Genomic DNA, 27,511 nt, shown 5'->3' with positions numbered 1-27,511 from the left:
CTCCTGGCGCTGCCTGCCAAGGACCTACCATCCATCTCTGACTCCATGCCTCCCTTGGCTGATCCACCCACCAACAAGGGCCTGTCTCCTCCCCCCCCAGTCCCGGGTCCCTGGTCGGGCTTGTTTCGGGCGTATGGCCCTCGGGCGAGGAGAAACCCTCGAACGTGCTGTCCGACAAAGTGGGCGTGAAAAGCCAATCATCAAAATACTCCTCGGGCATGGGCTTGTGCGGAAAAAGTGCATGGAACTCCTCCTTCAACAGGGGTTCGTCCAACGCGTATCCCGGCACCCAGCTATTGGCAGAGGCCGGAGTGCCTTCCCTGGCGAGAAAATATTCAACTCCCTCCTCCCCCCATCTCGAGTCCAGTATCTCTGTGACCTCGTTAAGAGGTTCTGGTCTTGGCGATTCCCCCCTCTCAGGCGCCCTCCTACGTGGCTCTGGGGGTGCTCCTGACTCTTGAAACCTGTGTGGGGTTTTGTAGGGAGTGAGCACCGACCTATGAAAGACCGGGTGCACCCTGGAACCCTCCGGAAGGGCTAGACGAAAAGCCACCGGATTGATCTTAGCCTCAACTTGATATGGCCCTAGCTGCCTGTGTCCTAACTTCTTCTTGGCCAATGACCTGGCCGGCATCGCGTGGGCTGCTAACCACACCCAGTCCCCAACCTGGATGTCCTCTCCCGCCCTCCTGTGCTTATCGGCCTGCACCTTATACGCCTGTTTTGCCAGCTCCAAATGTCTCCGCAGCTCCTCGTGCACCTCTTGCAACTCCGCTGCAAACTGGTCGGCATCTTGAGGCCCCCCCCCTCCTGGTGCCGCAAATCTCGGGAAGGTCCTGGGATGACGGCCATTGTTCGCGAAGAAAGGCGTCACCCCGGTGGATGCGTGTTTCGTGTTGTTGTAGGCGAATTCAGCCATCGGCAGATAGTCCACCCACGCCGCAGGTCGCTGGTTGGCGTAGCACCGCAGGTACTGCTGCATGATCGCGTTGACCCTCTCCGCTTGACCGTTGGTTTGTGGATGCCTCGCCGATGTCAGGTTGATTTTGACGTGCAAGATGCCCAGAAGCTTTCGCCAGAAAGTGGAAACAAACTGGCGCCCCCTGTCGGACAAGACGGACTGCGGAAGTCCATGCACTCTGAAGACGTGATCGATGAAGAGCTTCGCGGTCTGTTCTGCCGTCGCCACCTTGGCACAAGGGATGAAGTGCGCCATCTTGGTGAACAAGTCCACCACCACTAACACCGCCGTCTTACCTCTGGAGCTGGGCAGGTCTGTAACAAAGTCCAACGCTACCCTCTCCCACGGTTGCTGCGGTGTCTCCAGCGGTTCTAGCAATCCCGCCTGCTTCTGGTGCACTGGTTTGGACCTCTGGCAGATATCACACCTGGCGACGTAGTCCGCCACCTCTCCTCTCATCTGGGGCCACCAAAAGTCTCTAGCCACCAACTCCATCGTCTTCTCTTTGCCGAAATGGCCTGCACTAGGGGCGTCATGCAATTGTTGCAGAACCTTGGCTCGAAGCTCGTCGGTGGGCACGTAAAGGGCACCCTTACGAGTCAAAAGTCCATCTTGCAATTGAAACTCATCGTTGTCTCGCGACCCTCCGCGTAGCTCCTCCATCTTAGACTGTGCAAACTGATCCCTTTGCAACGCGCGTCGCACCGCGTCCAGGTCGACTGCGATGGTAGCGCACGTCCACGCCTGCGGTGCGAAAATGTGCTTTGCTGCGATTGGAGCTGCTTCCTCCAAGTATTGCGGCTTTCGGGATAGCGCGTCTGCAATAACATTGGAGTCTCCTGGGATGTATTCTATTTTGAAGTCGAAGTCCGCGAAGAACTCCGCCCAGCGCATGTGTCGCTGGGTCTGCAACTTAGCCGTCCGCCAATACTCTAAGTTCTTGTGATCCGTGCGGACCTGCACCGTGTGCTTGGCTCCTATCAAGAAGTGTCGCCACGCTTTGAAAGCTGCATGAATGGCCAACAACTCCCTGTCCCATATGGTATAATTGCGCTCCGTCTTGCTGAGCTTCCGGGAGTAGAACGCACCCGGTCTCCAGTTGCCTTGTGAATCCTCTTGCAAAAGAACGGCCCCAACCGCTCTGTCTGACGCATCGGTCTCTACCCGCATGGGTCTGCCGGGATTCACGTGGAGCAGCTGCTCTTCGGAGGCGAAAAGACCCTTAAGCGTCCGGAAGGACCGCTCCGCTTGTTCGGTCCAGACGAACTTCTTCTTCTTGGAACTGAGGGTGTCAGTGATAGCCGCCGTCGCGTTCGCAAAGCCTTTAATAAACTTGCGGTAAAAATTGGCAAAGCCGATGAACCTCTGGACCTCTTTCCGATTTCGAGGGCTTTTCCAGTCCAACAGCGCTTGAACCTTAGCCCTGTCCATGGCCAGTCCCTCGTCGGACAACTTGTAGCCAAGGAAATCAACCTCTCTGACATCAAACTGGCATTTTTCCAACTTGGCGTACAGCCTGTGTTCCTTCAGCCTCTGCAGGACCTCCCTCACGTCCTTATTGTGATCCTCCGGCGATTCCGAGAAAATCAGGATATCGTCGAGAAAGCAGACACACTTTTTGTAGAGGAGACCTGCTAGCACGTGGTGCATAAATGCTTGAAAAACGTGGCTGCCATTTTGGAGGCCGAAAGGCATGACTCTGTATTCGTACGTGCCCAGAGGGGTGAACATGGCGGTCTTCCACTCATCCCCTTTCCGGATGCGGATGAGATTGTAAGCTCCACGTAGGTCCAGCTTGGTGAAAATCTTGCCCCTCCTGACGGTCGCTAAAAGGTCGTCAATCTTGGGCTTGGGGAAAGCTTTGGGCTTAGTCAAGCTGTTTATGAACCTGTAATCCACTATAAGCCTTTTTTGGGGCGTGTCTTTCTTCTTCACAAAGAAAACAGGGCTGCCTCCCGCTGCTTTAGATTCCTGGATGAAACCGCGCTTGAGGTTATGGTCTATGAACTCCCGAAGCTCTTGCATTTCGTCCTCCGACATGGAGTACAGCTTGGCAGCAGGCAGTTGCGCCCCTGGCACTAAATCAATCGCGCAGTCGTAAGGTCTGTGAGGCGGCAACTTGTCAGCTTCCTTCTCACAGAAAACCTCCAAGAAGTCCTGGTACTTGTGAGGCACTGTTTGCACCATACCCAGATGCAACTGCTGCTCGGCTTCTCCTCCCTGATCGGTCTGAAAGCAATGCTGAGCACAATACGATGAACAAAAGGTGATCTGCCGCTGATACCACGCAACCGCGGGACTGTGCCTCTCCAGCCAACTCATGCCTAACACGATGGGCGTGTCCGATAAGTGGGTGACATTGAAACTAATAAGTTCTCGATGGTTGCCAATCTGCATCAGCATGGGAGGGGTTTGCTGCACCACTTGCCCCCCCAGCAACTTCCTGCCGTCTACCGTGACCACGTTCAGAGGCGTCGTTGCAGGCAGGAGCGCCATGTTGTGCTGCTTAACGAACTGCAGTCCCACGAAGTCGGCGTTGCTTCCCGAATCGATCGTTATTGGAACCTCGAGGAGTCTCCCATCAGGCAGCTGGAGTGTTGCTGTGAGCAGAACTGCCGGTTTGGGAGGCAAAGGGTCCACGCTCTGCGGCGATGCTGGGGGCTTGTCTACAGATCCGCCTGGCTGAGCCCCAGGAGCTCTGCTTCCAGCCAGGCACTGTCGTTTCCCTGAAGTCGCTCCCCTGGTTGCACCTCTGCTGTCACAGTTGCCAGTGCCGCAGTGTGCTTCTGGAGCCTCTGGGGGCACTCTTTCGCCATATGGTGCGCACTGTCACAGATGTAACACTTCCTGGTTCCTCTAGGAGGCTTCGCTTTGGCTGCACCAGGGACAGGGCTCTGGGATGGCTTCTGAGCCCTAGCACCACCAATCTCCATTGGCTCCTCGCTGTCCTTCCCCATTGGCGAGGGGTGCGCACGGCTGAAATCCCTGTGCACAAAAGGGAGAGTCCTCGCTTGCGCACGCGCTTGGGGCCCGTCCTCCTCGTGCCACGGACGTCCCTCATGTCGAATTCCAATAGCTAAAGCCCGTTGCACCACGTCTTCTAGGGTCTGGGGTCTGTCCCCTCTAGCGATCTCATCCTTGACGGGGGGGCTCAATCCCTCCCAAAAAAGATCTCTGACCGGTTTACTGTCCTTTGGCCAATCTAAGGCGGTGAGCAATGCAAAAAATTTAGAGTGGTATTGGCGCACAGTCGCTTTCCCCTGCCTCAGCCCGTGCATTTGACGGCGCGCAATGTCCACATCCACAGAGGATTGAAAACAAGAATCCATCGCTTTGATGAACGCAGTTGAATTGCGACGGGCCGGTCCATCTTCGCGCCACAGATTGCGTAGCCAAGCCCTGGCCTCCCCATGCAGGTGCGAAACAATGAACCCCACTTTCTCCTCCTCATCTTTAAAATCGTGACGGAGTAAATGCAGTGCATACACGACGTCCGCTCTGAAATTGGGATAGTCTTGCAAGTTGCCATTAAAATGCGGAACCAGGGCACCCCCCCGCCGTCCAAGCGCAATGCCCTCCGCTCTGGATCCTGGGGCCCCCGCCCTGTCCGCGTGTTCCCACCTTGCCTGCAAATCCTGGCACGTCTTCTCCAAGTCGTCATTCTTCTTCTGCGAAGCAATGACTGCCGATGTGAGAGCGGTAACCTGATCCCGCAGTGCAACCAGCTGCTCCTCAGCGCTCATGGCCGCTCCCGTTCGTGAGCTTCGCAAAAAAAAATTTTTTGCTTTCAGAGAGGGGACTTACTGTCCCGGCCACCCAGGATGGGTCCCAGCTCACAAGAGACCTCACTCCGTTGCAGTTTATTTACAGGAAAAGTTTATTGAAGATTTCTGCTTCTCATACAGTTCAGCATTGTGGCCGTACGTCTGTCACGTTAGACCGCTGAAGTCCCCTCTGACTCCTCCCCTCTTCCACACCAACTTAATAGCCTGGCTCTAGACCACCTCTTCCTCTCCTTTCTTTTCCGCAGGGTCTTCCTGCCCCCCTGGGTTCCCTCTCTCCGTGACTCGCCTGAGGCTGAATCCTCTGCCGCCTCTTCCCCCCTCCTTCTGGCTTTGGGGCCGGGCTCCTCCCCTGAGCTCTCTCCACTTCCGCGCGCCTCTACGTTTGAACTTGGCGCGCGTACGTTGCTCCTGACCTTTCTTTCGACCGCTACACCACCCTTTGTTCTGCTCTCCACCCTTTCCGGCTGAACACCTTGCTCCAACCCCCTTTCTCTGTTCTCTCCTAATCCTGCTCCCTCCGAGAGGCTGACGACTCCACCCCCTTTACTCCGTTCCAGCTGAGACGCCTCTTGCTGCGTCTGTCTTCCACTGGGCTCCTCTCCGCTTCTCCCTTCTCCTCCCTTTTGCTTGATTAAGGTAACCCCCTTTTGAGAATCCTCTGACTCGCTGCTCAGACTCGTGGATTCCCTTAGAATTCCGTCATCTTCTTCCTCATCCTTCTGCCCCTCCTCCCACTCGCTCTCCGTCTCCTCTGTCATCTCCTCCTCTCTCCCAGAAACCCTGACACATGCCAATTCTTGTGTGTGAAGGTTTCAATGCATACACACAATAGCTGTAATCCCTTTCAAAACCCTACTAGTTCCTCAAAAACTCTTTCATACCGGTTTTATGAAATTTGTGTATAAATTGACATGAGAAAGTAAAATCATGGCTAGCATGCCATTTATTGCCCTGCTTCTGCAAATGAAATCCATGACTGGAGAGAAAAAGGGTTTATGCGAGGCGTTACCATAGTTTGTCAGATAACAGACTTTGTAGACTTGTTTTTCACTATATACTCATCCTTTGTTGTTGTTTTTTTAGAATAAAAAAGAACTCAGAAGATGGGTGTGTATGTGTCTTATACCTGCGTTTCATGTCTTCCCCCAAATTAAGATAAATTAAGATCTTGTCCAATAACAAGAGAGCACTGTACTAATCAGTCCAACAAATGGAACCTGATATCTATGTTTGTTACATACAAAAACAACACTATCACAGAATTTTGTTGTGTAGTCTAAATATGCGTATCGGCATTGGCACCTGGCATTCTCACCCAGTTGACAAGGCCTCAGGATCTTGGCAAGACTCACACATGCTGACACCTGTCTGGTTCCCCCTTTTGCTGGGCACCTTGTGTTGTGAGCAGCTGGATAGGGAGTACTCTGTATTCCAACACAGTGCTGCTCCAGGTATAGTGTGAACTATCATCTAAATTATGTCAGGATTGGCTGTGGGTGGGGAAGAGATGCAGAATTACCATACAAACAGGTCCCAGAAACACTCAAGCCGTCTTCACCATGATGCACCTAGAAAGTTGGGCAAACTGCACACCTCCCACTTTGTATACACAGAATTTCGGTACAGTCCAAACACACGATTGCTCAAAGCGTCATCTGTTATTCTGGATACTGGTAGTATGCCTAAACAGGCAACAGAAGTCTCTTGCTTTAGTTAAAGAATTTACAACCCCCTTTTCTACAAAACCTTATACCTTGAAGGTTGCCTCACAACAAAACGATGCAAGCGTGCTCCAGTTCGTACATCTTTCGCTACTTTTCACACCAATCTCACTCTATGTCTGTTCCAAGATGTTAGGTCTATAGTGGATTTGTTTCTACTATGGTTAAGATTGTCACTTGGACATTTCTGTACCTCTTCTTCACTGCTAGGAACCGGATTGTTTTACACTGACATGTTGTGTATTAAAAAACAGAATTGAAAACATGGCACACATCTCCCCTCCCTCCTTCTGCCCACAAAGGTCTAGTAATCATGTGAAGTCTTGGTGCTAATCTATATTCCACAATCATTACACTCCCCCCGCCCCCCCCGCCAAAGTAGAGTCATCAGCAGAATCAGGTGATATATAATAATTACAGGTTTTCCAGCACTACCCTCCCTCAGCCCAAAACCCCCCATCAAGAATTTGGTAATATATTAGGGTCATAATTAACATGACTAACAAAAGGTGTTGGAACTGCAGCTAAGTTCAACACATTTCCATTTCTCAAACCTCAGAGAGCAAGCACATTATCTTTGTGAGTTAGCAAAGCATTACATAACCCATAAGTCTGGCTCTCCTAGACATTAAAATGGACGCTAAACTACATGGCCTGGGGCCACTGCCCATTTGTATTGCAAACTTAATAACAATAATCCACCAAACTCAATCATTAGACATGATTGGGGGGGGGGGACGGGACACAAAGCAATCCAGAATCCAGCATGATATAAAGTTTTTGACATGCTTTCATGAAAAGTTCCAGGCAACACCATCATCAAATGAATAGAATTCCCTTAATATAGCAGAAGTCTGCTTATCTGCTTTAAAAAAACAAAACAAAAACACATCCTTATTCTTGTTGCTTTTCTGCAACCTACCTACTGTTGGCCAAAGTCGTTTTTATGTCAACCTTGTGTAATTAAGGACCAAGTGATATTGACCTGTGCCTTAACTTTTTCGGCCTAATGGATTGGGCCGCAGAAGCAGTTGTGAGTCTCAAGGCTGCAATTTCTGACATAGAAAAATGCAGAAACCATACCATTTTTATTACTACCAAGCAGACAGGTGAGATAAATAGACTTCCGCTCTATTACACAGGCATGGACACATACAATACTCAGATGCGGTCTGTACAATCCACACCATTGTTAGATGCAGATTGGTTTCTGATGATTAAAGAGTGTGCACCTCATACCATCATATCCTTTGGGAGAAATATCCCTTGATTGCACCTTGGGAGCTATGGCTCTCTTGCCATATGCATGGTTGTCATAACTGTTATATTCAAACGTAGTCTTAGAGTATTTCTCTAGTTCCTTGGCCAAGTTGGAGCGGGGTGTTGTGGTGGGGACATTGTTTCTGTAGCCATACTGAGGGATCTCCAGCTGCTTAACAAAACACATGGGCCTAGAAATTAAACAAAAACAAACAAACACGTACAGTGTGTTAGACAGATAATACACAATTTGAAGCCTTGATAGTAACACTTCTTTCAGCTTGTTTACTGCACACAAGCGGCAGCAATGCATTTATTTAAGCGCTTAAGTTGTATTTTAGCAGGACACCTTCCTTCAACAAAAGCCCAGAGAAAACAAATTATAATTACACTACAAGTGGCTAATAGCAAAAGAAATAGGCAAATGGGTCCTATTAAACCAACAACAACACCAACACCAACACACACACAGGTATGTTCCCTTGCTATATGAGGCAATAAGGGGAGGAGCATAATTACAGCAGCTCTGCAAGGAGATAGCAAAAGTTACTTGACCATATTACATGTGCATATAAGTTTTGGAGCAACAGCAATTCCAGGGCCTACCTGCCCCTGGAATAATTTCTAAATCTAGGATGAGCAAGGTGCGGGCAATGAGTTCACACGTGCTTTGATATCTAGTGCGTCCACCAACCTCCTGAAGTCTACTCATTGAACTATACTGCCACTGGACCTACATTTAACAGCACTAAAATTTTGAACTGGTTAGTGCTGGCACCATCAGTCTTTTCAGCTCCCCAAGAGGGCATAATGGTTGACGTGCCTCCTTTATACATACTTTTTTCTCACCTACCATTAAGAAAAGGAAAATGCCGTATTAGCAGGCTTGTGTGGTGAGATCAAACAGACCTTTTTAAAGTTCTGTGATTTGACTATTTTGCTGTTTCTTTGCAATATCTATGGTCTTATTTCAACTTCTGTTGACCTTAGCATTGCTGGGAACTCATTATTGCAACAAATCATGGTGTGTAATACTGTGTATAAAATTAGAAGCTTCCCACAACCCCTCCCCCGGAAGAGACCAACTCACGTCTCTTCAAAGGTGATGGGACAAACTCATCCCTGATAATTGTGGCAATGTCATTTTCAAGTGCTTCCCCATTGCAATCATAAAATGGCAAATATATAACAATGCAAAATTTTAAAACATCATATATATATATATATATGTAAAAAACCCCTTCCAAGCTGAAATAAAATACAGATGGCAGATTTGCTCCAATGCATGACTGTAAATTTGTTAAAGGAAAGCCTCAACTGCACTATCATAGATGGGAGCTCTGTTACGTATTAGTTTGTTTAATAAGATGGTCTAATAATATAGGTTGGCTTTGTGCCTCTCAAAGTGAATGTGAGAAATGTTATATAACCATAAACTTTTAGACTTCCAAAGTATTATTTCGTTGGAATTTAGGTAAAAGATATGTATGTATAAATAAGATTTTATTACTCATCCACTTTGATTTTATTTCACATGCTGGGGTGGAAAATTGCTTCTGAGAGAACAGAGCCCAACAGTGTTCTGCAAACACAGAACCAAGATCAGCAAAGCAAAAAGCTGCTTTAAACTATGGAAATAGAATTCAGATACTGTGCCGTCAAAACAAATACTAATTGTACACTGGATCCCATATTCTGTAAATCAGATTTCTTCTCAAAAGGCTTTAAAAAATGTATCCTACTCCACTTGCAGTGCAAAAGGGATATTTCCCCAGGAAGCACCACCTCTGTGGGAAATCCTAAGTAACCAGGCTTCAGTTCTGGATGCCAAAGGCACCACCATTTTGCTCAGCCTGAAGACAAAAAGGCAGAAGCATGTTGTTGCTGCTAGGACACATATTTAGGTCAAGGTGTGCAGCAAAAAGCCCCCCAAAAACTTGGGCGCTTCTTATGGGTTTCCTCTGTTTGAAATCAAGTTGAAGGTAATAACAGCAGTCGATACGTGCTTAGCCAGCACAAATATCACAGGGCGAGCTTCAGAGTTTTCATCTTAAGAGCTCTTACAGGAGAAAGGCAGCGGAGAAGTCAAATCTGAGGTGACAATGTAACTCAGATCACCTATCAAGATCTGAAAGGCACGACAGTCCCAGCGGCAAAAGCAAAAGTGCCAAAACATCTATTTGAGGAATCTGTCAAAAGCTCAGGTGCTGCTTCTTATAAGAGGCTTCCTGTGCATGGCATTTGACTTTGCACTAAAGAAATTCTGGTTCGAAAGCAATGGCAAGGCTACACCAGCTTTGTTCTGTTCCTCCTGGCAGCTGCCACGGAAGAGTCTTATCTGTGGTATTGTTATTTTGATCAGCAAAGGAGTTTCCCCCCAAAATTGTATCTGAAGTGGAAGAGTATGTGGAACACCAAACCCTAAATCTGTAAACTCACATCGTATTTCTGAATGATGAACAAAATCAGTCACGCTGCTTCTTCTTTGGAAAAATAATCTTATTTTTCTAATGGCAAGGGGAAAGCACACTGATACATATGTGATGTCTGTGCCTAATTTAACTATCAAACCCCCTCCCCCATTTTTAGACTGTAGAAGAAGCCAGGAAAAAATAATACCAGGGAAACTCTGCAGTGTTTGGCTTTCAAATAGTGGCATTCACTATTAGCAAGTTTTGCCGTGCTTTGCATTTTCAGTCTTCCAGATTATGGAGTGATTTGCAACAAAACCTGCAGTTCCAGGGCAGTACTAAGTGCATTTTCAAATACCATTTGAATGAAGATTAGAAACATCATTAGTAGTAAAAACCACCACAAGATTTCTAGGCTAAAACACGATTCCTGCTTTCTTTTGTGTATGGACGATATTATTAAAATGTCTTTGCCACTGGATTTGCATTGCCATTGGATTAATGAGAGATCTGAAGGCACTCTAAATGTAGCTTCAGACATCACGTTTGTGGGTTTGCTTTTGACATCACTGCAAGTCGTAAATGCACGTGGAAATGAATCCAAAATAGCCCAGCATGTTTGACCAAACCCTCAGCTTTAAGCTTGAGTTTTGGCTGGATTTTTTTTCAGATGATCCAGTCTCATGAGGCCACTAAAAATGGCGATTAGACATGTCACTGTGAGAGAGGAAAGCAGAATCTAAATCTGGACCTTCAAGTGAAGCCATTCTGTTAATGTTTACAATTAACTAGTTTCCTGACAGAAAACATAGGAAAACTCTCTCTTTTTTTCCTAGGGAATGCTGTGTACATTACATATATGCATTTAATTAGAAAATATTACAGCAGTTGGGTGACCTACACAGCACAGGACAAAGCCTTAGGATCCTGACTCTCAAGATTCCCAAGAAAGGTAACTGCTTCAAGGAAATGCTTATTCCTGAGGAATGAGATGAATCATGAATTATTGGCAGCAATAAAACTGTAAGCCATATGATGGTGTAACTTTATCATTCTTTTTAGAGAGAATAAGAAGCCAACTAAACCTCAGTGGGTGCTTTTCATTGTTAAATCTAAGAATGAAAATACTTTTGAATTAGAAATCCATACTGGCAAACTAAAATTTTGAAAAATAGGGCTTCTGGTTTTCATTTAAACTGATATTTACTAGTAAACGCCTGCTGGAAAAAACAAGACTTACCGGTAAATATTAGTTTATTTCCCAAAGATATCAACTTTTTTTCACACTGTTCTTAGTTTCAGAACTCCAGCAGGCAGCTTTACACCAAACAATGCCTAAGACAAAAATGAGCTTTTCAGCTTTATTGATATTTGCCAAAAAAACATTAACCCACCCACCCCCAGGGTATATTGGTAGGCAGATAAATGCTGAGAACAGGATCCAGAAGCCCTAATTCTAAACACTTCTTCAAGGGTCGTATACTTTTTCTTTCTTTTCTTTTAGTGCTCAGGCTAACTTATTATGCAATTAATCTGGTATACGCTATTAAGTGTGAGAGCAACTCTTAATACCTCAAGACACGATCTGATGCCTGGTTTGGTTTGGATGCATCACAGCTCTGATGCTTCTCTTGAGCTTTAGCCAGTTTCTCTGCTGCAGCAATAGGACATCCCGAGAGGCTGCAATTACAGAAAGAAAATGTAATTGTCGTGTCCTGAATAGCTTCATAGAGCCCTTCTTAGTAAATATAAGGAGGAAGCTTGCCAGGAACAAAATAATCTGCTTTTTGATGCCCTGCGTTACTCCTCTTCGATGCACAACTCTAGCCTTTAAAGACACGGGGCTGACATCATTAAAAAAATAAAATGACTTCCTATCCCACTGTACATAAGAAAAGTTCTGTGAAACGTGTGACCCACCAAGCCAAACATACTTTCCAAGCTACATATTGCGGCATGCTAGCCAGGTACTTGAATATTACCGCTTTAGCCGTTCTACAATTTCTGCAAAAAACAAAAGTTTAACGAGCTGTTGATTAACCACCATAAATAGCTGGTGAGCTGCAATCAGCTTGATAGGTCACAAGTTATGCTTCAGTTTCGTGTTCTGGTAAATGTGCGGGAGAACACTACTGCCAGGCAAACAGAATGGAAATCTGACAATTCCACTTTGCAATACTGTCGGGCAGGATTGCCAACAAGTATTACCCGCTTTGGAAAACTTTGTTATTTATATCACTACACTGGTATTTCAGTGGCAATGACGTGTAGGCCAAATTATGCAGGTTAACACATTACACAATCATTGTTTTGCTTTTAAATTAAGGCTGCAACCCTGAAGCTGCTTATTTGAACATAAGCTTTGCTGAATTCAGGACTTACAACTGGTAAAGATGGTTAGGGCGGACCTGCAAAATGAAGCTGTGCCAATTGTAAATCAAAATAGAATTTAGCCTATAAATGAAGATATTGCTTGCTGCTGAAATGGATGGAAAGCTGCCTTGGAAAGAACCCAGAATCATGAGGATACAGGAGCTATGGAGCTGAGCATATAATGACAGTTCTACTTCTGCTAGAAAACAGTTTATGAGAAAAATAAACAACACCCTGGAAGTAGCATATATATGAACATTATGACGAAGTAAAGGAAAAGTTGTTTATCTGGTCATAGTTTTCAATATGCTTATCTGATTTCAAAATTTCTACAGAGGAAATCAATACACTCTATGGCAGAATTCTGAACAGAACTTCACTCTGAATCTTCCTGAGATCTAGAAAGTCATTCCCCTCTCTATAGGGGAAAAAATAAATCATAAAGCCATAGAAATGTTTAAGAGAAGACACGATACAGTAGACAATGTTTCCTAAACTCTTCCATGGATTACATGGAATGCACTGAGGTGACATGACCACTGGAGTTCATTCATTCAGACATCCTCCATGCCTCTTAGCAAGAGATTACTATTGCTAACCAGCAACACCCATTCTCAAAGTAGATATCTTTTAGGGAGCATGGCAGAAGGGGCCAGGAATGGAGAATAAAATAATGCAGACAGAAAGAGGAGTGCCAAACAGTACTCCTTGATGTCTCAAAAGCCATGGATCTGAGACATGGTGTTTTAATAATCCTACAGCTTTCCCCAGTGCTATTGTCAAAGCAGGGTCAATATTTTTTACAGTTTCATTTAAGGTGGTGGACTCTCCTTCATTGGAAGTTTTTAAGCAGAGTTTGGATGGCCATCTGTCATGGGTGCTTTAGCTGTGATTCCTGATATATTTGTTTTTAACTTCTTGGGCTCAATTACAGTGGGTTGGATCCAGAGTAAGCTAGTTGAACTTCATTTATATTGAAATCAATGTGAAAAGTCAGCAATAACTAAAATGAAATTTGGTTGCCCTTCACATTAGCTATATTTAAGGGCAGATTTGTCTAGGCCTTCAGGTTTTTGGTTGATGTCGAATCTGGAGCCAGTTATATTATTTATTGCTGCTGAGTTGGGTTTTAAATGTTTTTATTTTCATTTTTTTTTTAAAAAAAAAGTTAGCTGCTATTGTATATGTTGTGAGCTACCCTGCTGGAGGAAGAGTATGGTTTAAAAGCAATCATACATAAATGAAGTCCCACTGATTTCAATAGAAATGAAGGTCAAATTACGAACACCACAATCCATGTCTACTTAGAAGTTAGTCTTACTGAATTCAATGGGGCTTATCCCCACTTATGTGGGATTCTCAGTCTGGATCCAATCCTTTTATCTTCTGTAGCTTTGAATGGGACTATCTCCAAAAGCAAATTAAAAAGACAACAACTTCCTGTGGATTTTAAGATAATTTGAAAACAATCCTGCTGTTTTAGTCCTTTATACTAGAAGACTTTACTATCTGTGTATTGGAATTTAATTAATTAATTAATTATAATAATTTCCAGTTCTACACAATTTGTTATTTACAATGCACTGGAATCTACAGCACTTCGTGAACAAAATAAGGTTAGTAGCTTAACATGGTGTAAAGAAACTATCCTGGTTCTGATTAGATACACCTTATTTTAGTATCATCAGTGATATTCTCCAGAAGTGCCATTTTAGATTTCAATCAGGTGGCAAAGAGATTTCAGTAGAGCTGAGGGGCTTTTGTGTGTGTCAGGATTCGTATCATGGTTAAGAGGCTGCTCTCTGAAATATTAAAGTGCATATTGTGAAGAAGCAGAACATTTTTAAAAAATTGTTGCAGCTACTTTTTTTTGTACCTCAAAACAAAGAGATATGCAGGTGACTCATATTCAAATACAGGTGAGAAATAATTGCAAGCAGCCTGAAGCATTGTGGGAAGGAAGGGTAGCTAGCGACCTCTCCCCCAATGATAGAAAATACCTATTGCAGCCTGCTGAAGGAATTTAAACTTGTATATTCAATTCTCGCTTAGGAAATGCAAATGCTGGCAAACAGTGACAAGCCTTGAAATATAGCTTATTATTTGAATTAACTGTGTGCCAGAGCTAATCCTCTCATACGATAAGCCGTAAAGGACAATCAGACTGAGCACATCAGTCCATCTGCTCAATTAAGGCCCAGAGCATCTTCACGCACACACATACACACATTTGCACACAAACACACACACTTGTCAGGAGACGTTCAGAGGTGTTGTTGCTGTGAAATGGTATCCACCTACATTATAGCTCAGTGAGCACATCATCTTACCTTCTGTGAGAATTCCTGTTGCTATTTACGTGGCCTCGGCCTGTGCAGCCTGGTGTAGGACACTTAAGAACGTTTTCATGCATGGCAAGAACTTGACAAGGAGAAGGAAAGGAAACAGCAGAGTGTGGAAACAACAACAAGAAGAAAAAGATTTCAAGTCCCAGTCTGTAGGAAGCTATTTTAGTACAAAGCAAGATTAATTAATGATCAGCATTCCTGAAAATAGACACGTGACAGGTATAGCCAATAAAAGCCTGGTGAAGGAAAGAGGTGTTGTGGTACTCATTAACATAGGGATGATGTTAATACATTAAGAGTTATGGAGGGCAGGTTATCTAACAATTAATGTGTCTCTGGTGTGACAGTGAAGCAGGAGGCTGCATACATAAGCACTGAGCAAAAGCACTGAACAGCACAGTGGTGAGTTGGAGGTTGGAGCAGTTTTAAGGTGCAGATATGCAATAAGAAACTTGATTAGGTACACAAAACAGGCATCCAGAATCTGGAGTCCATAATTGCATAAGATGTGTGCGAATTCTGAGGTGCTGAAAGCAGTACCAGAAAGATCTTTGAAGCCCAGCTATGGAATTGGTTCCGAGTCCCGCAACTGCCTTGATTACGTAGGACTAACGCTTGTTAAAAGTTCAATGGCAGTTACACTCATGTTGTGATCAGAATAATTGCTAAAATAATAATAATCTATAGCTGTCAATAAATCATAAAGGGTCCAAAAAAGGAAGAAGAAAAAAAGGGGGGGAGAAACCAATATAAGCAAAGAATGTGAGCACATTTTAAATTCAAGGGGGTGGTGGAGTGATAAATTAGGAATAAAAGGAACCAACAAGGTCTGGTTTAAACAAAAATGGGTTGTCATTTTCCACCACCAAGCAAGCATTGGGGAGGGGCTGCAATTCAGCGATAGGGGAGCACACTACTTTGTAAATAGCATCTCCGCAATTTTCCAGTGTGGGATTTGAAATATCAGGGATCCAATCCTACAGATCTCAAAGTCTCTGGATTCAATACAGTAGGACAGTACTTATAATTTACTTGAACTGAAAACCACTATGTGCCAAACATTCACTTGTTTTTTTAATGTTTAAAAATAAATTGAGCTGCATCCAATTGGTGTGCATGTGTACAACATGAAAAATGCTCAGATCTGTGTCACTGTTGCTGGACAACTAGTGCAAAATTATGCTACATTTCAAAGGAACCAATCTTTTTTTAAAAAAGCATGTGTAATGCTTACACAAAAGCCTAGAGAATATAAGGAATAAAGCCTGTGCATAATTGATTTAAAGAATAGTCACAACCACCATCATTCATCACCATCACCACACTACTAGCAGTGTACTAAAGATGTGAAAGCTTCACTTTGGATTTCCTGCTATTCAAAGCTGTTCTTGAAACATGCTTTACAAGCCCAGCACTGCAGGAGTAGGGTAAGGAGGGGAAAAAAAGAGATAGATAGAAAGAGAGAGAGATGATCTCACCTTTTTCACTTTTGTCACTACTGAACATGCAAACTGTTTAAAGCTATATTCTTCTTTGATTGGTAACGTTTTCTAAATGCTGTATGTTTACCATTTACGTTGGTGGGGGGGGGGAGGAGATGAACCACTTTGAGGAACTGAGTAAACATTTGTGTTTGAGAAAATTATAGGCCTTGCTAAACTGGAAATTGAATTCCTTTGATCAGCTCGATTCACACACCAGCTGAGAAGCAGTGTTGCTTCCTTAAGAGGGATTTCGCTTTCTGTGAGTTTTAAGGGAGGATATGAAATGGACAATACTCTGCCATTGATGCCCTCATACCACTTTTAACTCCAGACTGAGTTAAGTGCTTTCAAGACTCAAAAGTTTCTTGCAGCTTCTCTTTCCAAATCTTCATTGTCATGAATGAAAAATACTCTTTTCACTTAATATATGTGATGATACTACATCACATTGTAATTACTTCTCAATGTAATGGCAACATGTAGAAGCACTCTCATAGTGCTAGTGTTTTCAGTGGCAGATATATGAAGAGCTGCTTTGTGGAAAATGACTGTCCTGACCCTAACCCAATGGGGTGATCCTTAAGGAGAATTGAGACAGTTTCACACTGTGTGGAATTTGACTAAGTTCTAAACAGAGGAGACCCACTGAAATTAATGAACATGACTAAGGTCCCTTAATTCTAGTGGGAATTCTTGATCTTGCTACTATATTAACTATGTTGTTCTGGAGTTTTATATTTATTATTGTTGTTTTTCATTGCAAGCCACTTCCACTATTGTTTTAATGGAAAAGTGGGGTGTAGCTATTAAATCAAATACAGTGGTACCTTGGCTTTAGAACTTAATTCGTTCCGGGAGTTTGTTCGACTCCCGAAACCGTTTGAAAACCAAGGCGCGGCTTCCAATTGGCTGCAGGAGCTTCATGCACTCAATCAGAAGCCGTGGAAGCCACGTCGGACGTCCGGCTTCTGAAAAATGTTTGCAAACTGGAACACTCGCTTCCAGGTTTGCAGCATTCAGGATCCAATTTGTTCGACAACTAAGCTGTTCGGGAACCAATGAATCAAATCTACATGTAGCCCAACTTTTGGAAAGCCACCATCTTGCAAAGACTGGATAGCAAAGTTGGTAAGAACGGAGTGCTGGTGCTGACAAGTGTGATGCTGATAAAGCGTGTTCTCCTTCATGGAGAGCACATGTTGTGGTGGGGTCTTCCAAGACATCCCACTGTGCTGGGCGGGTAAAAGTAGTTGGCCACCATTGCAATTGGGTTCCTCTTGTCATTGGGGAGAATTTGATGTTGCCATTTTTAGATTGATAGCCAAGAAGTTTTATATTCCCTGTGTGCAGCGTTGAGCTTCCTCTTTTCGCTGCGTGCATCGGATTAGCTGCCCACCCTCCCTATATTTAGGGTTGTTAGGGGCATGGATTGACTGTGCCTGCCCCTCCAATGCTGCTGCTGCTGCTGCTGCAAGGGTATTCCATTAAAGGAGCCCAGGGGCTCGCCATGCTTTTGTCCAAACCCCTGTCAAGGGGCTAGGGCCACACAAGAGCCCCTGGGAGCATTTGGGGAGAGGTGAGGGCATGGTTCCCAGCTCCATCTTTCTCCCCAAAATGTTTTCCCTTTCTGACTTTCATGGGCATGCAAATGTCAGTCTGTCCCTGTGCGGGGTCAGATAGTCGCAGCCAATGCCTATAAATAAAGTTGTGGCCAAAATTATGCCAAAAACCTTAAACAAAAATTCCGTGTGAATTGTGTTTTATTGGGGTAGCTTGGGGACCTCGACACGCAACACCCGGTTGCAGGTTTGATCTCTGGGACAGCTGCTTATTCCTGGATTGCACGAGGTTGGCCTTGGTGATCCTCAGGGTCCCTTTCCAACTCCTTAATTCTATGATTCTATGATTGGAAGCCTTGTTTTTGTAATGTTTGAAGCCTCCCACAAAATCTGAGAATCAGTTTAGTATATTCTTCTTAGCAGGTGGGTGGATGAGTTCTGACAATCTCAGACAATTATGGCACCTGTTTTTGTTTTTTTTACATATTTCTTCTCCCTTCATACCTCTTATACAATTGCAGCATTTTTGCACTAACATCCATGCAGAGCTGTATTATTGCAAGTCAACCACAATTCTAAAGGTCAAATATTTGAATTAATTGCTTGAATAATTATGTATATATATATAATTTTTTAAAAAATGAATCCAATTGCCTATTTTCAAAGTGGAGGGAACATCGGCTCCTTTATTTGAACACGAGAGACTCTATTCAAGAGATGGCTATAATTACTCAGAATTAAAAGCAGTACTGTTTTGTTTTTTTCTGGTGGGGAGGGGGGGATACCTGTGGCATAGAGAAAAACAACAGTTTGCAAATATCCTAATACTATCAGAATAAAAAGAATACAGCTTTAAAACATCTTTCTTCAAGCATAAAGGTTAGTATAGATGTGAACATGATGAAATAAAGGAAAAAAATGCAAATATAACAGAAAAACAGTTTGCTAAATTGAGACATATCATACTGGAAAAATGGGACAGAGAAAAAAAGAGAAGGGAAAAAAAGTTTCTTAATGCATGCTAGAAAAATTTGTGTGGAGTTTTATCCCCAGTTTCCATGAAACAATGTGGACTTACTTTCTGGAGGGACCCTATCTTTGTGTGGGCATCCTGACAAACTGCGGTGATGGGGGTAAAGCCCCGTTACATGGCCAGTTCCATCACACCCAGGGGTAGGACATTTGCTTTCTTTCTTTTCTGTTCTTGAGGGATCTATAATTTACAACAAATGTGTCAAGTGAATGATGTTTTTCCTTTTCAGATTTCCAAATGGACGAAGGTTCACTTAATGAATTCAGTTACTCTTTGGAAAATGTTCTCAAAGAACACTGGAAGAAAACACATCTACGACTGAAAACATTTTTATCTCCTGCTTCCTTCTTCTGTACCGTAGGCTCCTATGATCACAGCTGTCCTCCATTCATGGAGGGTAAATGGTGGTGACTTTCTTCCAGCAAAGCCACACACCACTGTCAACATAACTTCTGTCAAGCATTAGCTATAAGTTGGCTCTGTTTTGAATTTGTTTTAAAAACTATTTTCCTCATTATATATTGAAGTCTAGAGATCTACTGTGGGAGAAATTCAGAGTACTGATGATAGTGGACCCAGCTCCTTGCCAAAATTCTTCAAAGATGCAATGCAAATTAATTCTTTTTCAATGGCATGCTAAAACAGACAACACTGTTTCTCAAAAGTTTGCTACAGAATATAAGAACTTACAGAAAAGGATGTTTCTTTCCACTGAACATTAACTACAAGTTTTTTTTTTAAGTTAAGACTTGCTTTTAAATTGTCCTGTGAAAGTCACCACATATTTAGAACACTTAGATATTCATAACATTCATAATGAAGAGTTGCATCACATTTTGCTGTTTCCGTAATAACCTATGAAAATTATTTTTCTTATTACGCTTATGTGTGTGTTTGCAGAGAATGTTGTGGAATTACTGCTGAAATTGGAATTAAAATTGGAACCCCCAATAGCATTCTTTTACTGAATGTATAAATGTATGGGGGGGGTTGTACTAAAATACCCCTGCTCTTTCCATTTACACAATCCATTATCCTATGCTAATTATCTCCCAAGCTAATTTCAACTTCTGATTTGTATCCATATTCTAGGGCAGGGGCAAGCAGCTCTTTTGATGTCACTGGACTTTAAGCCCGATCAGTGTCAGCCAGCACAGCCCATAGTCAGGGATGTTGGAAGTTGGTACCCAACTCTTTCTTGAGGGCACCATGTTGGCTCTCCCTGTTCTAAGGAATCTGGCAGAGCATCAATACTAACTAGAGTGATAGGAGAGGGAGGCAGGTAAGAATAGTAATGTACGTGTCATGATTCCTTGAAATAGCCATTCTCACCCTCAACCTCCTTGCCCCACTGGTTTTCTTCTTTCAGATCCCCTTCTTCCCACCTCCTGCTATAGGTTAGCTTCAGTAGCAATGCTAAAGTTCTTCTTGCAGTGCTGTTGAGTGCCATGAAAAGTAATTTGGTTTTCATTTGTCTCAGCCTATAGAGGCAGGTACTGGGAATGATGGGTGGAAGATATAACCAAAAGGGAAAGGGAGACGGACTGGACATAAGACACAGGAAGCTGTCTTATATGAAGCCAGGCCATTGGTCCATCTAGTCTGTCTACACTAGCTGGCAGCATCTCTCCAGGACTTCAGACCAGGGACATTTCCAGTCCTACCTGGAAAGACCATCGATTGAGCCTGGGACCTTCTGTGTGTAAAAGTGTGTAAAAAAAGATGCTCTCTTTCATTTCTGATGCTGGACCCCACCCAAAAAGGGGGTCCTGTCACTCTTTTTCTGTCTTTCCCCTCTGACAACCATTAAAAGGAGAAATAGTAAGCATGTATGAAGGAGGAGAACCATCTCCACCACTTCAAATCATAGAAGAAAATTTCCTGTGACCGTCCTTGGTTGTGCCTGTGTGAATCAGAGGCTAAAGTCAGCCGTAAGAGAATTGGCAATGCCTAAAAAGATAGAGGGATGATCCTAAAATAAATGATTGTGTAAATATCAGGGCTATCATCTCAGCACCGTTTTCCAATTTGTGTGGCAGTAAAGCCATGTGTACAGAAACAGGCAGCTAGAGCTAATCCTATCTCCCTAACAAATACAGCAATTCGCTTTTTTTAAAAAACTCACATATTAAAAAAACCAACATGTCTTACACCTAAAATGTTAGGTGCAAAGCCACTTTCAGAGTTCAGCAGTACACAGTAAAGTTTACATGATTCAGGATAGTTGGGCGAAAGGACCCCTGTGAATTCTGATCAGAAGCTCCAGATCAGAACATCATCCTTTTATACTGTTGCAATGTTTTAAATACAGTACTAGGAATAATTCATATCCGGTATCAAACAAATGCAGCCAGTATTGCTCATAAGATTCTGTCAACCAAACACAACCATTTTAGAATTCATTCTTTTAAAGCAATGTTTTCATTATTATTTTTTAAAAAAACCCCAAACCTTTATCTATCAGTGCTGTGTGTTAAAACCTGGCATTATGACTCCCTTTGCTCCAGGAAGGACATTAATTCCCTTCAGAATGTTGTTATTCAACTGTCTCAAACCTCATAGGTCTCAATTCAAATCAAACATTATTTTTGTCAGCTCAAAGTTTGGAGAAATTAAGGTGCTTGCCTTTTAGTATTTAAAGCACAGGTTAAAGCAAGAGATTGTATTCCAGGACTGGGGTTTCTAATTAGTGCTGGTTACTGATATATTATACACTGATTCGCAACTCAAGCCAATGCACAGGAAACTCTGGGTTATTTGGCCTCTGCTATATATTTGAGCATTGATTTTTCTGCCAGCTCACAGAATAAAAGTGAGAAGCATATGCAGGAATTTAGCGTGCCCCTCCAGGAAGGCTTTATACTGGTGTGCAAACAGTCTGCTTTTGCTCACAGCAGCAGTTTCCCATGACTGGCCTGCCATGATGGGAGCCAGTGCACATACAACTTAAAGTGGCCAGTTTCATGTGCAAGGGCACATGCTTCCACACCTTGTGGTAGATGTGGCATATCAGAGGGTTGGACCAGCTGACCTTGGAGGGAGCATCGCTTCCAATTCAAGGATTCTATAATGCAGCGTGCCAGTCACCTATGGAGTCCCACCAAGAGGGTATCAATAATCCTCTTGCTTCTGCCGTTTGTCTAAAAACTTCAAAACACAGGAAGGCTGCCATACATCTGGCACACTACATAACACGGCTGGGGAGACTGAATTTGCTTTGGTAGGTCATAAATTGTGCAGGCCTACCCTTAATGGTTTAAATCCAAAGGCTGTAGTTTAATTAGATTGGCAGGGCTTCCTGACAGCAGGAAGACCAATATATGCATTGTTAACCTTTCATTTAATAACCCCCTGCCAAAAATAAAACAAAATTATAAAGCAACACAAATACTATTGGTGACTATGTCTGTGGCAGATTATTCAGCCCAAGAAAACAGAAAGAAATTAGTATTGGAGCTGGGAATAGAACTCATCAATGTCTTTCTCTATGTCTCTGAAGTTATGTTACCTCTTGACAGCCATACCATTCATTTGCATACATAAAGCTTTATGGAACTCTTTACATAAAGCACTCTGATATGTTATATTGTGGTCCAAAGAATCCAGCCACTAAGAGCACTGGGTGATATCCAATATCAGTCAAACTCAGAGCTGACCCATTGAATTCAATGGGCCTACTTTTAGTATGATTTAGTTGACTATCTCTCAGAGTATTTTGGTTATTTCTATTTCATATCACAATAATCAAGTGCAACAAGGTACACTTAACCCAAAAGAGTATAAATCTTCACATCTTAGTTAATTAGATAATAAATGAGGGGGCCATCACTAAGATCAATGAATATTACTGAATTATTGCTACCCATGGTGCTGAACCATACAGTATTCACATTTTACTTTGAAACTCAAATCTGCCTACTCATAAAATCAATGTTTTAACTGTAGTCACTAATGAGTAGTGTATTTCAAGTACAATCCTGGAAACAAGTTAGGCTGAGCGAATCAGAAATGTGGGGCAGGCTCTCTTTGTTTCTAGGTGACTGTTATGGAGCTTTACTATCAAAATGGTTATTTGGTCCAAACAAGGAATGGAAATAGCTTTATCTAGTACTGTGTAAGAAAATATTGAAGGAGAACCTAATACTGACACTTGGGTAATTCAATTTAACAACATGACTGCCTCATAAATATTTCCCTATTGCCATAGGGAAAGTTGTTGTTCTCTACCAACTCTTGATACAATTGTCCAGTCAGGAGTGCAATATTATCAGATATAATTTTGCAACGGTGAGGTTAAGGACACAAAGACATCCGGATACTTTCTAACATGGAAAAGCATATATCTATAGAAAGGATTGCCTCTCGCAATGTTTTTGGAACCCACCATAGGAAAGCAGTGGAGACAGAATTGTTACGCATTCCTTTTGATGCATTTTCTTCCCTGCATTAAAGTGTGTGTATATTCCCTGAGATGTGTACCCCACATCTCCCCCAAGAGGAGACACAGTTGAGGGAATCACCTGTACTTGATGATGAGTGGTGTTAGAAGGACATAGCCTTCATTCATTCGCTTTTAAATTTTTTACAGTAGAGCAAAGAAGGTATATGGTTATTTATTTTATCCTGCTCTTTGAAAAGAATTGAGTCTGGACCCCAAGTTTGAGGTTAACATTGCCTAAACTTTCAACTTTAGATCCAGGTATCGCTTGTGACTCCTGTAAGCATCATTGCTTATATTTACGTTCAAACTCCCAGAGGTACAGAAGCACCTTCTTTTCCCCCTGAGGTGTTAATGTTTAAATGATATTGGGTCTGGTTAAGGGCATATTATAATATATTCTGTAAGATAAGCACATTATTTTTTTTGTAATTTTTACTTGAATGGTTTCTCAACTATTTGCTGATTCGTACAGTGCTTTCTTTTCTTTTTAAAAAACAGACTGTATTTTTTCCTTAATTGCAATAACAGATTAAAATATTGAAGTATATACACATTACTTTATTGTAGCATGTAATGTGACAGTGGGTTTTTCCTTGTCCATAAAAATAAGCATTCCTGAACAATTTAAGATATTAATTTGCCTGGACAAGCATAATGTGCATAGCATGCCAAAAGCGATTCCCATAATTGTGGCAACCATGGTGAAACTGTTTGCCAGTCATACAAATTGATGCTGGCCACATCCATGATTTCATTGCCCATACATTACACTTGTTCATACAAGTGTGTGTCCCAAAGTAGTTTGCATGTACAGAAAAATGTATTGGGCAAACTGCCTCAAATGCAGTCAATAACTCAGGTGTTAGTGTACGACAGTGGCTCAAAACTGGATTGCAAGAAAGCTTCATGCTTTCATCATACTTATGTAGCTTATATATATATGGGTCTTTTATTTGTCTTACAAACTTTGCTTAAGGAAAGAAAAAGTCTCCTGTGCAGATATATTGAAAATAATGTTTTAATATCATAATTATACTTTACAGCCCTGTTACCAAGTTCATAATATTTTTTTAAAAAACACAGAATAACAATTTAATAAAGTGATGCTCTGGAAATCACAGCATCATCCATAACCATCTAGGTTATTCACACCTCCCTCCAATGATTCAGATTCCTCAACTCCCATTAAAGTTAATGGGAGTGAAAAGTATTCTGCTGTTGGGAAACTTTACAAGAATGCAGACTCATAAAAATAGCATGTTGATATTTACATTGTATATACCTAGACATAATACATGGTTAGGGTAATTGTTTATGTTTTGTCTTTTTTGGTCTTATATATTGGATAATTGTTATGGTAGCACCTTAGCTATTTCCACAAAGGCATGAAACCAGTGGAGTGGAATGCATATAAGAAAGAAATTGCTATTGATCTCAGCCCAGGCCAAAGCATGCCTTGCATAGCAAATGATTTCCATTACCTTACTATTAAAGATAATTAATGTGCAGTCATTGCCCCTATCTCATGTTATCGGTCACTCAGATACTATTCAATTTCTATCAAGCAACTCTACATTTTATATGGGAGAGGGTTCATCAATAACCACCATCTGGTTATAATTTTATAAATCAAGATGCCCCACACAGTCCAGTCTATAAAAATATGCATTTCCCAGCTAATTGGCTGTCTTGCACAAAATCTTAACGTATAAGTCAATTCATGCAAGATGTATTTGCCTTTAGTTTTAAAATCATAAAATATATTTCAGCATTTCAGGACAACCTTCTCTCTTTTAACATGATCTCTTATTCCCTTTGCTTCTCCTGGCATGACGTAATGATCTACCTAAAGACACAGAGCATTACTTTGAACTACTTGTGCTTCTAGAATTATTTTTTGAGTGCAAAAAAACACATTCAGGTGCATGGCTTGTTAAGATTCACCCCATAGTTCATCATAATACAACATACATTAGATAGAAATATTACCTTTACCATAATATGGCTTTTTGACATGGCCGTCACTGGACTTAGACTTCCTGTCGTCTCCAGAAAGCTGTCTTGGAGACTGCTCCTCATAGGATCTCATATTATCCCTCCTTCCAGCTTCCATTGCCATTTTTTCCCGCATGGCTTTTGCTCTTTCTGTTTCTAAAGCAATCGCTTTCTCAAGCAGCGTTAAGTTTCCTTTTGTCATATCAAATACCTCCTCCGACCTATCTGAAGTTACAGAGGTGGTGTCGTCATCTCTTTCGTGACACCCGTCCTCTTTTGCACAGCTAGAAAAAGTTCTAGATCTGGGGCTCAACTGTTCTTCAAGCCTCATTAAGTTCATCATATCAGAATAATTCCTATCAGATGTCCTTCCTTGGAAATCTTCTTCTTGCCGGGCATGTTGGCGAGAATTCATGTTTTGCTGTTGATTCCTTTCCTGCGGGTTTGTCTCGCTGAGTTTCCTGGCCAAATCAAAACATTGGTTCCTCAAACATTCCAGGCTGCTGAGACATACTTCTTCATCGCTCTCTTCCACCATTTTTTCTGTAAGCCCATTGTTGGTAGGCTTCCCCAACATCCCATAGTTCATATTCCTGTTTTCTTGCTGAGACATACTGTCTGCATAATTTCTGTCATTAACATTTTCTGAAAGCACTACACCATGTCCTTGTGCTAACAATTTCAGCGAGTCCACAGTTTCCCTAACAACGTCACTGTCTAAATCTAAACTCAGCTCACTCTTACGACCAACATTTTCATTTTTGTCGCTATCGTCTTCCAGGCTATTAGATGTATTGCTATTCATTTCTGATTCTGTCCTGGCTCTGTACGCTGCATCCTCTGCAATTTTGCCAAGATTTAACAATGACTTTGCCACCAGTTCATCGTAATTATCATACTCATCATTATTGTTATCATCTTTTTCTGTGTCTTGCATTCGAGTATTGTGACAATTCATTTGATGGTCCTCTGCATAGGAGAAAAAAAAAGAACAAAGAAAGAAAGAGAAATGGAAAAGGAAAGGGAAAAAAGTGGCTAGAACTGGAACTGTTTTTGCAGTGCCATGGACAGAACACAAACCGCCTATCAATCATACTTTAGCATACAGTGGCTCATAAGCACTAAGAAAACCATATTAATTTAATTTTAGGTTACAGGATTAAGAAAACTGATGGTTCTTATGGAGAAAAGGACACTTATACCTTTGCTAATTTCTTAGTGAAGCATTAAGGGGGTTAGAAAACATATTTTCTTACCAATTTTTTTTATTTGACATTATAATCTCAAATGGTTTTTAAACTTCTATTTTGATCTTTTCTTTCTAATTTGCTTTTTGAAAACAGTTGGATTATTTGTGCTAGTTTACTTGTGTGTGTTCTTTCCAAATATCCCCAATCCTATTGTTCAGCAGTTAACACTTGGGGATACACACACACACATGCACACACACACCTAAAAGGTTATTCATTTAAGCTCCACAACACTAACATATATTATAGTATTTATATTACATTATATTATATTATATTATATTATATTAGTAATCACATTTTCCAAGAGGATCAAAAGACATGGGGCTCTTGGGGAAATATGTAGTAGTTGGATGTTTCAATTAATAATTATAGACTGCATATCTCCAGCATATAATTTAAAAAATACAAGTACATAAAGGCATATGCATGCATTCTCAGAAAGCATTTTGTTTGTCCAAACAAAGCAGGCAAAAAACCTTAACAAAATCTTTCACGATAGTAATACTTGCTAAATACCAGTAAGTGCTTATTAACCTATGTGCTACATTATCACAGGTAGACATTTTGTTGATATTTCTGTTCTTATAATGGTTCCATAACAAATAGATTCATTTATCCTGTAATGCCTGTTGGAACTGTTGAAATGAATGGTAGCTATCCATTACACAAATAATATTGTTCATCTATATATGAAAGCCATTCCTCAGCAACCCTTAACGATCTGCCAATCAAGCAGAAACAACAACCAGGTTGGGACGACGACGCAGGATGGAACAACCTAGATTCTCAGTAGCTGGGGTCACAAAGTGGCAGGGAGCAGCTTTCTTTCCTTTCCCTTAACACCCCCCCTCCCCATGAATGAATACGTACTCCCTTCTCCCCTGGCC

General features: G+C 42.3%; 1 protein-coding gene and 1 long non-coding RNA gene across 18 annotated transcripts in view; one reads left to right on the top strand and one right to left on the bottom strand.

Moving 5' to 3' along the window:
* MYT1L (myelin transcription factor 1 like) overlaps window positions 1–27,511 on the bottom strand; it is a 288,821-nt gene that overhangs the window by 51,892 nt on the left and 209,418 nt on the right. For 10 of the 17 annotated variants that reach the window (XM_081906010.1, XM_081906000.1, XM_081906009.1 and 7 more), the window contains 5 exons: window positions 25,366–26,340; window positions 18,981–19,115; window positions 14,842–14,932; window positions 11,711–11,818; window positions 7,707–7,918 (listed from right to left, as the gene is read on the bottom strand). In XM_081906010.1, coding sequence (XP_081762136.1) covers window positions 7,707–7,918; window positions 11,711–11,818; window positions 14,842–14,932; window positions 18,981–19,115; window positions 25,366–26,340 — 1,521 coding nt within the window. The remainder of the gene's footprint in view (window positions 1–7,706; window positions 7,919–11,710; window positions 11,819–14,841; window positions 14,933–18,980; window positions 19,116–25,365; window positions 26,341–27,511) is intronic. The other 7 variants (XM_081906012.1, XM_081906015.1, XM_081906005.1 and 4 more) reach the window with 5 other exon arrangements.
* Window positions 1–27,511, top strand: part of LOC309367329 — a 182,171-nt gene that overhangs the window by 154,053 nt on the left and 607 nt on the right. The window lies entirely within an intron of this gene.

This window comes from Podarcis melisellensis (assembly GCF_964234715.1).
Source record: "Podarcis melisellensis genome assembly, chromosome: 3".
Lineage (NCBI taxonomy): Eukaryota > Metazoa > Chordata > Lepidosauria > Squamata > Lacertidae > Podarcis > Podarcis melisellensis.
This window is presented reverse-complemented; position numbering and strand designations above follow the sequence as displayed.